The 14,725-nt window shown below is 30.5% G+C and overlaps 1 protein-coding gene across 2 annotated transcripts; it reads left to right on the forward strand.

Moving 5' to 3' along the window:
• Window positions 1-9,836: 9,836 nt before the first annotated feature.
• LOC133783000 (AP2-like ethylene-responsive transcription factor At1g16060) lies at window positions 9,837-14,348 on the forward strand. 2 transcript variants are annotated; one of them, XM_062222500.1, is made up of 8 exons: window positions 9,837-10,376; window positions 10,498-10,580; window positions 10,744-10,770; window positions 10,878-10,966; window positions 11,655-11,728; window positions 11,839-11,889; window positions 12,622-12,698; window positions 13,217-14,348. In XM_062222500.1, the coding sequence occupies exons 1-8, from the start codon at window positions 10,222-10,224 to the stop codon at window positions 13,945-13,947; spliced, it is 1,287 nt and encodes a 428-aa protein (XP_062078484.1). In that variant the 5' UTR covers window positions 9,837-10,221; the 3' UTR covers window positions 13,948-14,348. The 2 variants fall into 2 exon arrangements, with proteins under 2 accessions (XP_062078484.1, XP_062078485.1); XM_062222501.1 differs by having other exon boundaries at window positions 10,744-10,752.
• The last annotated feature ends 377 nt before the right edge of the window (window positions 14,349-14,725 follow it).

Genomic DNA, 14,725 nt, shown 5'->3' on the forward strand with positions numbered 1-14,725 from the left:
GTGATTTAAGGACAAAAATAAGAATTCATTTCAGGAGTTAATTATATTTTTAATTTTTTGGAAGACTAATTGAATGCATTTTTTCCTCAATTTTTTTTTTTGTTAAGATAAATTTATTTAAGGAGTTTGCCTGTTCTACAGTGGTATATCCCTTTACAAATAAATTGATAATTATTTATTTATGAAACTAAACGAATAGTTATATTAATGAGTTTATAATAATTAAAACCACTCTTAATAAAAAAAATAACAATAAAAACCACTCATTATCCAAATCATCACCTCCTTCATAAAGGAGAAGGAGAAACTATCTTTATTATTATTTATGGGTACATCAACAGTTACGGATCGGACTTATTATTTTGTTAAATAATAATTTGGATCTTATATTTTGCAAAATAGAACAAAGTAATACTTTGAGTTTGAATTTGGTCAAACTTTTTTTAAATGTGACTAAAATACCCTTAAAATAAACTAATTAATAATTAGAAAATATCAAAAATAATTTTAAAATAAATATTAAAAATTTAATGAATATAAATTTAATTTAATATTTAAAAAACATATATTTAATTCTTTTTCTTTTCTCTCTCCTCCCCCTCTCTCTCTTCTTTCCCCTTACTCTCGAAAAATCCAGGCTTGATGACACATGAAACCTGGCTTCCTTCCTTCAAAATGTGTTCGTCGAAGGGTTTGAGATTGAAAAATCCAAGCTTGAGAAGTAGGATCGATGCTTGATGACACGCGTGGCTTGGCTTTATTCCTTCAAAATGTGTTTGTCGAAGGGCTTGAGATCGAAAAATCCAGGCTTAAGCAATGGGATCGATGGAGATCTAAGATCATATCGGTGGGTATCAAAGCATGACCGACAAAAAGGGGTTGGGTCTAGATCTAAATTTTTACAACTTGGGTTGTCGACGGGGTGATACTGTTTTACTGGGTTTGATTTCACCTAGGATGATGTGCTGGGGTCAGGAATGGACAATGAGCAGAAGGACTGGTGGTGTTGGGTTGATGATGGGCAAGGGAGGATCTGAGCCTTTTTTCTTGATCTCAAATTTGTTCCATCTCCGGCCAGAGTGGGTAATGGACGATTCAGCAAAGGCTTGAGTATTTTTCTTTTTTAATTTCTTCCATTGGTTTTTGTTTTAAATAGATATGGTTTGATGTTTGAGGTAGAAGAACAAACAAACAAATTGGATTTTGATTTTAAAGTGTGATATGAAACCTAAGTTTAATTTTGAAATATGATGAAGAATCTAGGTTTTGATTTTGTACTGCTATTTTGATTTTGAAATCTGAGTTTGGTTTTCTCGGTTGCAAGATTTGTTGATTTTATACGATTTTTTGGTTTAAAGTTCATAGATATGTTGTTGTAATTTTGATCTTGTTGATGTTTTGATTTTACAAAAAGTTTAAAAATTTGTTATTTCTAATTTGGAATTTTTATGATTTATGATTATATAGATGAACAAGTTTTTGGGAAAAGTTGGAGATCAACATGGAGGGAAATGAAAAATTATTTTATTTTTATTTAAGATTTAAGATTAATGATGGTTAGATTTAGGTTTAAAATAGTTTTTTTTTTAAATATTTTTTTATTTAAAAATAATTTAATTTATTTTTTATTTTAAAATATTTTGTAATTAATTAATCAAATTTTAAGGTATTTTGATCTTATTAGAAAAAGGTTAACCAAAATCATGTTCAAGATATTATTTTGTTCTATTTTGCAAAACATAGGATCCGAATTTTCATTTAGAAAAATAGAGAGTTCAATGAGTAACTTTTATATAACACACGGGCCAAAATTGTAATGCCCCGAAATCCCTAATGCGGTTTAATGGCTGGATTAGTAGTCCGGGAGGGTCATAACTGTTTAATTATGCCATTAAATGATAATATGCATGCTTATGTGAATTATATTATAATATGATGTTAAATGCATGCATGTGGGTCCATATTTCATGACAGGGGTATTTTGGTAATTTGGCCCGTTGAGGGCATAATTGTATATTTGTATGCATGTCGGTGATATATTGTTGAGGCCACATTATAATGTGGATTTGTTCGAGCTATTCGGCATGAGACGATCTTTGAATATTAAGTAGCGGTTTAGTCATAACGTGAGTAAGTTCGAGGCTCGGGGTGAGTCTCGGGATGTTTTAATGATTAGAGCATTTCCGGTGTTATCCCCAAAAATGGAGATTGATGACGTGGAAATAGAGGTGACAAATAGCAGTACATGGTCCGTAAAAGACACATTAAATAGTCAATAAATACATTGACTCCTCAGAGTTGTGATAAAGTGACCCGGTAGACTGGTGAAGAGTTTGGACTGCTTGAAAGATGTCATAACCAAGCCAAGTGCATCCTAGGAGATCCCAAGGGTGTGGTCCGAGGAGACCCCAAGGGGGTGGTCCTAGGAGAGCTAAGGAGAGTGCATTCTAGGAGATCCCAAGGGTGTGGTCCAAGGAGACCCCAAGGGGGTGGTCCTAGGAGAGCTAAGGAGAGTGCATCCTAGGAGATCCCAAGGGTGTGGTCCGAAGAAAGCTAAGGAGAGTGCATCCTAGGAGATCCCAAGGGTGTGGTCCGAGGAGAGCCTAAGAATTTGGTCTTTATACATATGTCCAACAAGTGCATGGTTGCCCAAATAAAAGAGTGCCATGTTAGAGGAGAGATATGACATGCTAGAGGAGATGAGTGCATGTCCTACCACCATGCACTTTTCCGACCAACAAAAACATGTCCTACTTCCATGCACATGTCCGACCAGCCCTTGCATGAGTGGTCAGTAGGAGGTGGATCAACTAGCTAGAGGATGACTAAGTCAAGATTCCCAGAAACGACTTCAACAAGATACGCGGGAATCTCTCATTCTTCCCACAAATGGGGGGTTTTGTTACATTTTGAATGTTTTTTGTAATTTAAATGTAATAAGTATAATAAAATATCCCGATTCTAGGGGATACCGTATGTATGACCCTAAGCCTATAAATAGAGGGCTTATGGGATTAGAGAGGAGCCTCTTCTGCTTCTTCTTTCTAGAGAGAGAAAATTTGGGTCTGAGTATTCTAGAGAGAGAAAGTGCGTGTATCTGAAAGAATCTTTGTATTTTTGCAATCTGTACTGAAGAAACTCAATTGGCACAGTTCATCTGATCTCGAGTACAGATCTATAAATCACAACTCTAAGTGGATTAGGCTATTACCAATATATTGGGGTTGAACCACTATAAAAATTACTATGTTATTTACTTTCTGTTCAAAAACCGTCTGTGTCGTTTTATTTCTCTTGAATGTTTGTCGTTTTTGACGTTCTCACGTCGTTGGCTAAAAATACAGTCAACATCCGGGAATAAAATGGTAACAGGATATGAATTATTGATATTTGAGAATATCGAGAATAACGAGAATTGGAGAGCGTTAATTATGATTAACGAAATAGGTGAAAGATGACGATCTTACCCTTGGGGAGACTTTAGAAGCTTTAAATGACCTAGGGGCATTAGGGTCATTTGGCTTGAGATATATATGGTTTTGGTTGGCTGTAGAAACATACAGAACAAAAACAGAGCAAGGTTTCCTCTTCATGTACATCACCTTCCCTCTATCTTCCTTTGAAGTTTTTGGTCCCAAATTGAAGAATCAGGCTAGGAAATCAAAGCTTGGAGGTTATAGACTTAGTTCATCTATAAAGGACGATTCAAAACCAGCTGGAGGTAAGAAATTATCCATGAATTCCCAAGTATTACTCTGTTTTTCTTTTAGTTTTCAGCTTATAGATTTTGATGTGGATAGTTGGAATCAATGGGAGTTTTTGTGTATGATTGATTGGGTTTTGGTGAGGGGGGGGGGGGGGGGGGGTTGAATTGGATGTTTTAGTAAGGTTTGGGATTGGTTTGGAAGGTTGGTTTCAAGGGGAATCGCAAGGAGGGAAAATCAGAGGAGTTGCTGGTCTGAAGTTGGCGCCCCAGCGCTATGCAGGGCAGAGAATGGCCCTCTCTGTTTCTGGGGCAGCACCCCAGCGCTGGTTGGCAGCGCCTAGGCACTAGGTCAGTTTCAGGGAATGTTATTTTTAGGGCTCGGGATGGTTTTTAAGGCTCGGGGGTTGGTTCCTTTACCCCTTTTGAGTAGTTTGAGAGTCTCGAGAGTGAGGTATTGATCCCGGGAGTGTGGTTTAGATTGTGAACCATTCATTGATTTACTTTATTGATGGTTTCTAATTGGTTATGATTAGGTAACCGCTAAGGAATCTAAAGGTTGATCGTTCTCAAGGGTCATTCTTATATTATTTCTCGCTCGAACCCGAGGTAAGAAAACTGCACCCTGTGTATATGACATGCATGATTGCTGTTGAGGTATGTTGGTTGATAAATGTGGACATTGATTGCATATTAAATGCTAGTGAATATTGTTTACTTGTATATGGTACTGACTAGTCAGGGATACTGACCTAAGAGTCAGAAACGGCATAAGCGTCCTGAACGCAGGGCCGAATGAAGATTAGATCTAATCGATATCAGCGTTGAATGACTCTAAGGCATTAACGCTGGACCGACCCTAAGGTCGATGAATTTTATAAGCGCTTGGCTAGTCTAGGACTAGTTACTCAGAGCTAGGGCCAAAGACCTAGGTGACTGTTTGTCACATGCCTAGGGAACTGTGTTCCATGGTTATGACTCTATGGTCATGAGGTAGGTTATGTTGATGACTAGTCATCATGCACCTACCTGTTTAAGCTAGTGAAATGATCACTTATCTTTGAAGCCCTGGTGACCCTATCGTCACATGGCTATTGGGAACTAAACCCACTTTAGTGACTTTTCCAATTGTCACTCCTCTATTTGGACTGAAAGTCCTGAATGATTATTATGATCATTGTTGATATTATATCATGCTATATTGTGTTTTCTTGCTGTGCCTTGGCTCATGAGTGATATGTGGTGCAGGTAAAGGGAAAGAGAAGCTCACCCAGCCTTGAGTGGAGAGCTTAGGTGGTGATGTGTACATACGTGGCTGCTTGACCACCACGGCCAAGGAGTTCTCAGAGGAACTAGGGGGTTTACCCTATTTTTGCCGCTTAGGACGGCGGGTTTGTAAATTTGAAACAGTAATGACCATTTTGAGTTGTAAATAACTTGTAAAAGATTTTATGGGTCCATGAACAGTTTTATGTACTTAATAAAATATATCATTTATTTTTTGTTGGTTTTTCACCTTAACCTGTTAATAACACTTAGAAGCACGTTTTAACAAAAGGATTTGGGTAACGAGTCAAATTTCCGGTTCACCGTTCACAATAACTGTCCTGGGGTAATCAGGGCGTTACAAAAATAGTATTTACCCTTATTTCTATTGTGATAAAAACTCTTTTGAGTATGCATTGACAAAAGGTTTGGCATAATATGTAATTTATAGTTTGGATTACTTTTAAAATACGTCCTAAATTATAATTGTTGTATTGTTTTCTCCTCAAACTTTGAGAAGTTGGTTATGTCCATTTTGTATTTTGTATATATTACATTTGTTTTTTATAATTTGACAAAAGTGCTCACATGGAAGCCGAAATATATTTTATAAGATATTTAATAATTATTATATTTTAAAACATAAAAAATAATATTATATTTTTAGAAAAATAATTCGGGTCGTGTAAGGCCGTGCCTATATACAAATTCGTGCCGGGTCAACCATATGTGAAGGAGTAAGTTCAGCACAGCTCATATCATATCGTGTTTTGTGCCGTGTCGGGCCCAAATCGTGCCAGTCCACTTTTCTTGTTTGAGCCCAAATTATAAAATTCATATTTTTATGTTTTACAAAACTGTTAATAATTTTACAATAAAATAATATATTTTTTAAATAATTACTATATAAAATTAATAGTATTTAATAATTACACGATTTAATTATACTCAATTCTCATGAAGGGCTCGGTCCAATTACATGATTACCGTATAATTAACTTTCAAATCTATTATATTGAATTACACTAAATTTTAATTACAAAACATTCTCTAAAATAGAAAAGGTAAATAGGATTATAAAAGTGTGTAAGATTATATTTGTTTTTGTTTGATAATTTTGTGCATGAGTCATGCCAATTAGAAAAGGTTAAATCGTGAAAAGGAAATCATATAATAAATATCTTAATAATTACAATTATGTATGAATGTAAATACATTGTTTAAAATGTAAATTTAGGCTCAAAATAATGTAAAAAACATTAGTTTTAAAAGAAATAATATGTACTATAACAAATCAAGATTAGTGCTTTGTATAACCATTCATGATCATATTTTTCTTACCCCTATCACATTTTTCAATTATTAGATTGTGAAATTTAATTAGATGATTTAGATAATATTTTAATTACTATAATATTATATATATTATCTACATAAAATCTTCTCATTGTAACGGTGATTGCTGAGTCCCCAAAGATGATTAATACGTGTGAGCCGCTCCGGCCAAAATAATACAACTCATTACCTTATTAGTATTTACTGATGTGACTGCAAAAACTTTAATTAATTACTTAATCCCTTTTTTGGTTTATATGCTATTTTGGATTATTTGCAAATAATTTTAATATTCAAACCCTTAAATAAAAATACAAATAAAACTTTCAACTTATTGATCCATGGATGACAACTTTTTTAACTTTTAATAAGAATGTAAGTTGGTTGAAATCAAATGTTTGATGTTAACATATATATTTACAAATTGGAATTTGGAGTTTTTATCAACTTATCAATTAATAAATTTTCTTACTGTATATTATCAACGACTTATCAATACTTATGCCTGTTAAGTTTCATTATGGTATCATATCTAAATAAATTTAATTAGTAATACTAATATAATTTTTTTTACTGTATATTATCAACGAGTCGACTTATCAATATTAATTTTCTTACTGTATTATCATGTTCATTAGATACTATAAATTTAATTAGTAATAATAATAATAATTATTTATTTATTTATAAATTACATTTAAATTTTAAAAAAAATTAGTATGTGGATTAAAATAAGAAGAAAAGGATTTCTTGTATTCATTTTAAGAAAATATCAATTAAAGAAACAAATGTCTAAAACTCAAAATAAGATTAAATTATTGCAATGAAATTATATTTATGACATGTTTCGTATGTGTTCAATTTTTGGAGTTGGTCTAATTAGTTCAAATAATATAGTTATTTTCATGAATTTTATAAAACAATGAACTACTCAATCGTGTCATTAGCTTATTAGGAGTGTTGCTAAGGGTCTCAAGTGGTGTCCAATACCACGAGTAGGTGACATACTGCTATTATAGTGTAATCCAATATGAGACCTCACAACTACAAAAGAATGGTTTTATGACTCATTTAGAAGACATTGTTAAAAGTCTACAATGTCTCCCACCGGGAGACACGTTAAAGGTGGAGTCATCGTAGCTATGCTTTTAATATTTCTCATAGGGAGACGTGCAAGACATCTCATGTCTCCCGATGAGAGACGATGAAGGGTCTCCCAAGAATTGAGAGACGTTGAAAGTCTCTGTTTTTGGACACTCTTTAACGTCTCTCATTGAGAGACGTGAGATGTCTTCCATGTCTCCCTATGGGAGACATTGAAGTGTCTCCCAATTTTTAAAATAAATAAACTAATTAAATTGAAATTGATTTAATAATTAATTAAATTAATTATAATTGATTAAATTAAAATTAATATAATAAATAAAATGAAATTGCAAATTTTCATTAATGGAAATTTAAATTATTTTACAAAATAAGCAATATTTGTTAGACATGTAAAAATTAACAAATATTGCATTATATACGAAAAAAGTGGTAAAACTAATAAAATCTAATAAAGCGGTTGGTGACTTTGAAGTATCGGTAACATATATGTCGTTCATTCTTGTCACAACTCATCAAGTTGTGATTCTGTATATGACATACTTGTTAGCTACAAAAAATACAAAGTAAAATATATTAATTAATTATTTGATTACATTTATATATGATTTCAAAAATAATTTGTAAACTTTAATTGGTAATACGCTTCTCAAGTAATGTCTCAGACTCGCATGTTCAATCAAATCATTCAATATCTTCATCATATGGTATCCACATGCCACATTGTTTGGTTGGTGTGGACATTAATTATTTAAAAGTATAAGTAATTAAATTAATTGACACTCGTACATATTTTACTTAATAATTATAAAATTTCAATAAGTTGAAATTACTTATTACGCGAGGATCTCGACCCCGTTCCTATATTCCGCAAATAGCCTATTCGCTGAAATCTACTTTCTATCCATATCTTCTTCTATGCACATGATAGAGCTTATGTCTATAACAAAGCTAATTGTTTGTAAATTTGGGCAGCATTTTCCTTATATTAGTAACCTAACTATCTATCAATTTAATTAAACCAATTAATAATCAAACACAACACAATTTAAATACAAGAAAATAATACATAATTCTAAATAAAATCGAGCATCATTTGTCCTAAAATAACGACCTAACTGTCTGCACGTGAATAACAAAACAAGCAATTCAAACAATATACAATAAATTTCTTCCTTAAATGAATAATATTTGTATATTAGTTTAGTTTTATTAAAGGAATAATATTTGTATATTAATTTAGTTTTATAATTAATGTAATTTTAGATTTATGAATTTATAAACAATAATTGAAGTAATATTGTACAAATATTTGATTTAGTGATATGCATTTATATATATATATAATTATTTTAATTATGATGATTTTTTAATCAAATTTTAATATACTACCAAATAAATAAATGATTAAAAATCAATTATCGCATATCCTTTCTCTTTGCTTCTTGTACTCTTGAAGCATTTCTCATCACTTCCTCAAAAAATGTATCTCATCTCTTTTAAATAAAAACATGATGTTTATGTGAGGAAAGCTTACCTCGTGAAGGGCTTTTCTCATCGTTTCTTTTCTTATTAGTTTGAAAATCATATTTTTAACTTTGAAATTTTGTAAATATTTTTACTTTTAAATGTTGTCACATTATTAGTCAGCATAGAATTAGTTAATCAAAATGCATTTTTCTTTACGTACTCACTAAATCTCAACCTAACAAATGTAAACCTAAAATTTGACAATGGTACTTTGTCTTGTTGAAATTTCACAAACTTTAAGTTTATATTTGTTTGTTTTAGTTTTGAAGTGTATTTGAAAGGGATGAATATTAATTTGTGCTTTTACCAAGTGTCGTATTAATCAACAAAAATAGAAGATTCAACCAACACAAAAGTTCAAAATAGAAACTTATATTACTTGTTATTTTTCGAAAGACATTTACACATACAATTCTTTAAAAATATATATTTGATTGCATAATTGAAAACTACATGAAAATATTTATTAATATACAAATATGTGATCATGAAACTTGATATGACAACTATTAATTAACAAAAAAATAGAGCAAACGTAGTAATTAAGTGCATGATTAGTCTTATCCATATACACTTTCCGTTAGGTAAACTCCTCATAACTAATTAGTACCACATAACCAATGAGATACTTTCATATATATATATATATATATACATGATGAGACCTTATAACATAGGTCTACCTTCCTCTCTTACCAAACCATTTAAAGTGACAAGTTTTTCAACATATATAAAACTTATTAATAAAAAAAATAGCTGGGGATAACCTAAAGATAGCTATTGAGAGAAAGTAAAATATAATTAATTAGTATATATTTATAATCATATAAAAACAGAAAGAAGAAGATGTTACATCATGAGTGACATTTATTATAGCAGAGATATATATATATATATATATATAAAATTATATATACAGCACATATACAAACACAAAAGTTGAAAAAAGAAGACAAAGAAGAAGAAGATACCACAATTGGCCGGAATAAGTCGGCCAAATCAGAAATTAAAACCTCTCTGCCGGCCAATCTTAATCAATCAGTGGTACCAATTTCATCAGCATCCATTGCCAGCCCACACTCTACACCACTATCTTTTCCAACCTCATATTAGTTTTATTGATTAATTAATTAATTCTCTCTTTCTTTAAAACCCTCTTCTTTTGAAGACCAAGTCATAATAATTTATATTCTATATCCAATAATTTTCATATATTTTATAAAATTCTCTCTCCAAATTAAGATCATCATCAATTTTGTTATTTTTCTTCTTCTTCTATTTCTATGGCGAAGTTATCACAGAAAAACAACGCCAATAATAATAATAATAGTGCTACTACTAACAATGGTAGTCATGTTCCAAAAGTGAAGAGAACAAGGAGAAGTGTCCCCAGAGACTCTCCTCCTCAACGCAGCTCTATTTATCGAGGTGTCACAAGGTAATTATATAAATTAATTTGGTATTGATTCTCTTAATTAAATTATATATATTTTTTTAATTTTTGGTTGTGACTTATGATCATAAAATGGGGTTTTTTAAAAAAAAAAAAAAAAAAATAGGCATCGATGGACTGGACGGTATGAGGCTCATTTGTGGGATAAGAATTGCTGGAATGAATCACAGAACAAGAAAGGACGCCAAGGTAATTATTAGCATTATTAATGATTAATTATACTATCTCATATATTAATTAAGCCAATTATATATACATAATCTAATTATTGAAGTTTTTTTTTGGTCTTCTTTTTCTTTGGTGGGAACTAATTTCTGGTGATGATGATGAAATGCCGTTCTACTTCATGCAGTTTATCTTGGTTTGTATTCTGAATTATGTACATATTCAAATATTAAATTTAATGGGAAATTTAACATAATTTTCATTAAATTTTTTTATTTTTAGTTATATATATGAGGTATAATGTGTTGACTAATTTTTCAGGTGCATATGACGATGAGGAAGCAGCAGCACATGCTTATGATTTAGCAGCATTGAAATATTGGGGTCATGACACCATTCTCAACTTTCCGGTAAATTTTTGGTTTTCTTCCCATAAATATAATTAAAAAAATAAAATATATACTATGATTAAATTATTCTCAAGAACTTTTATAAAAATTGTCACTATTTCAACTCTACTCTCGTTTGGAATTATGACGATGGCTAATAACTAACTCGTACATACTATAATGTCAATTTATAGGTAACATATGTTATCGAATCATATGACATCGGTTATTGGACAACACAATATGTCATACCCTTTGGCATCACTAACAATGACATGAATCAACATTATAAATTTATGATATTGTTTTTCAGTCGACACAAATTGAGTTTTTTGTGGTAGTGGATAATGCTAATAATGCTTTTGTAATCAAACGTGATTTAATTTGAGATGAAATTTGAAAAAAAATATAAAAAATAAAAAAATTCATGGTCTAGTTTTCCATCATAGTCAATGCATGGATTTGTCAAAATGTTAATAAATGTGGTAATGCAAATTTATTATCAACCAAATTAATTATAACCTAGATAACTTGACTTATGAACCACAATAGAATGTTGTTTACTATTTATTTGATGTATATATATAAGTGACTAATTAATAACGACAAATCATATCTAGCTAATTTCGTTATTACAATATATTTTTAAAAAATTGTAATCGTACATTTATCAATTGTGAATCGATTAATTATTTATTTTTGACTGTAGTTATCAACTTATGAGAAAGAATTGAAGGATATGGAGGGTGTGGCTAGAGAAGAATATATTGGATCACTTAGAAGGTAATATTTATACATTATTTATTGAAACTTGAATATTGTTATAAGCCTATATTTATAATTTATAATTATATATATATTGTTACAATATGCTCATAAAAATCTTATTACAGGAAAAGTAGCGGATTCTCCAGGGGAGTTTCAAAATATAGAGGTGTTGCAAGGTATTTTAATTTTTATATCAAATTTTAATTTTAAATTAACTAATTGACACATTTATATATATTAGGTTAAAGTAATATGATATACATATTTTACTTAGTTTTATTTAAAAAAAATTATTAAGTTAGTTTTATTATATATTTTTTTAATTATCATATAAATTTTAAATAAATAAATAATGTCGTATGCTATAAAATAAAATGTTTAATATATTTAATATAATGTTAGACTTATCAGTCATATTTATATATATGCAACCGTCTATATATTACATGCATTTGGTTGGTCAATATAATTAAAATTTATGTTTGACTTTTGTAATTATTTTTAGACTTGTATAAAAATATATACCTTTTTTTATTTCTTTATTATTTTTAAAAATTTACCTTCCTTGAAGCAAAAAATTCCGTTAAATATATAACTGGAACAATATACATAATAGTTATTAGATTCTGTTAAAGTTGACAGAAAAAAAATATTAAACCAAAACCATTAATTACGCATTTTTAATATATATAGTGATTAAATATATAATGCATTATGAAAATGTAATTAGTAACAAAAAATTTTGAGTTATTTTTTTAGTGATATGGACATTTTAATTTGTGACTTGTAAAATTACTATTTTTTTGTTGTGAATTATGTTTTTTCATATTAATTATGTATTTCTGTAAATAATGCATATTAATTAATTAATTAATGTTCTTATTAATTTGGTGATTTGGTTGGGGCAGACATCATCACAATGGAAGATGGGAAGCTCGAATTGGGCGAGTCTTTGGCAACAAATATCTATATCTTGGTACATATGGTAATTAATTAAATCCTCTATATATAGCATAACTCTAAATTAATTAATTAAATCCTCTATGTATAGCATAACTCTAAATTAATTAATTAATTAAATGTATATGAAATACATAATGTTAAATAAAACAAATTTATAATAGCTAGATTTGTCATGCACATGCAAGCACAACATAGCTCATCAATACAAAAAATAATGCCATGCAACTTACGTAATTGGAGATCTTATATATATATAGAAAAATACTAATCTTATTAATTATTATTTTGTTGTTACGTGTTACTCAGGAAAGTTATTATAAATATATTTATAAACCTAGCTACTTATATTTTATAGATCAAGAGAATATCGGTCAGTTATAATTAGTTGGCCAAAGTCCCACCAAACCTTACTACTTGTTGTGCCAACCCTTTATTAATTATAACACAATAATCACATAATTTATAACTTTAATTAAGTTAATTACATTAATTAATCTAAATTACGAGTCTTTATCATAATTTTATAATTATTTTGTTCAGCTACCCAAGAAGAAGCTGCAACTGCTTACGATATGGCAGCAATAGAGTACCGAGGGCTTAATGCAGTCACAAACTTTGACCTTAGCCGCTACATCAAATGGCTGAAACCTAACACTACTACCTCTACTACCACTACTACTACCAATGCTACCACTACCACTTATAATCATAATAATATCAATGGGAATTTAATTAGCTTACCTAACCCAATCAATATTAATCACGAGGCTACCACCACTTTAAACCATGATCCAAATCTTATGATTAGCCAAAAACAACAAGATGATCATCATGATCAACTAGGGTTAAGTAATTTCTTTCATGATGCCCAAAACATTTCGTGTAGCGTAGTAGGGGAAACCCTAATCTCTTCTGGACAGCTGCAACCACGCTCGACCACTGCCACGTCAGCCCTAGGTCTCTTGCTCCAGTCATCCAAGTTCAAGGAAATGATGGAGATGACTACATCGGCGGGTGCTGATAGTTGCCCGCTTTTGTCGTCGTCACCTCCATCGCTGCCTGTTCTATTGCCTGAGTCTGATGATCGGCGTGATCAATCGCTCTCGTGTGCATTCCCTGACGACATGCAGACTTATTATGAGGATCATCATCATCAATGCCAAGATTCTTCAAGCATTAGCTTTGTGGATGGGGATGATAGCATATTTAGTGAGCTCAACTCGTTCATGCAGCCTATGTTTCCATGCGATTTCAACACTAGTACTTATTAATGAGCTAGGTATAGTAGTCACGTACGATCGGAACCTTAATAAATGCATGGAGATAGGAACATTATTCTTCTAGCTCTATTATAATTATAATTTAGTATTTGATGTCAATTTATTATTTTTAATTGTTAATATGCAGGATCGATCGGTTGAGAGATCGATCTCTTGGCCAAATTAATTATATAAGGCTTAGAGAGAAGGGTATGAGAATCTTGGCAAGTGATCATTCTCATATGTTTCACTCTGTTGGTCATTAGTGATTATTGTGGGAGAGTATTTAGGCTAGATAACTCAATATTTGGTTCATTTATATTGTTTGTAGATGCAAAGAGCAATAAACAATAATGTACTTTATTATGATCATTTTTTTATCAATAATAAACAAGTACTCTCCACGTGATCAATTCATCCCTTGCTAATTTTATTGTTTCAATATATATATGTCTCCTGTATATATATATATATATATAGGTTGATTCTATTTAGTAGCTTCAAAAAGAGCCCCACTGGTGGGGTTCTTGTGTATTATCAATCCGTAAACAGTTTTTGGTATTATTTTTTTTATGACCGTGTATATTATAGTTATTTAAAGCATCATTTCGAATAATTTATAATGTCGAAAACTAGATTCAAAACAGCTTGTTGCACTCGTTACTAATTTTTTTATGGGAGTGGAAAAAAACATGTTTGACCTTAGTTTTCGGTACTGTAAATTATTTAGAATTCTTTGAAAATTTACAAGATGTTCTAAATAACTACAAAATACACGGTTATAAAAAAA

The sequence above is a fragment of the Humulus lupulus genome, chromosome 6 (genome assembly GCF_963169125.1).
Source record: "Humulus lupulus chromosome 6, drHumLupu1.1, whole genome shotgun sequence".
Classification (NCBI taxonomy): Eukaryota; Viridiplantae; Streptophyta; class Magnoliopsida; order Rosales; family Cannabaceae; genus Humulus; species Humulus lupulus.

Coding starts and splice junctions, on each gene's coding strand:
- LOC133783000 (XM_062222500.1), top strand. CDS start 10,222: ATGGCGAAGTTATCACAGAAAAACAACGCCAATAATAATAATAATAGT. Junction 10,967..11,654: donor ACACCATTCTCAACTTTCCG/GTAAATTTTTGG, acceptor TTTTGACTGTAG/TTATCAACTTATGAGAAAGA. Junction 11,729..11,838: donor TATATTGGATCACTTAGAAG/GTAATATTTATA, acceptor ATCTTATTACAG/GAAAAGTAGCGGATTCTCCA.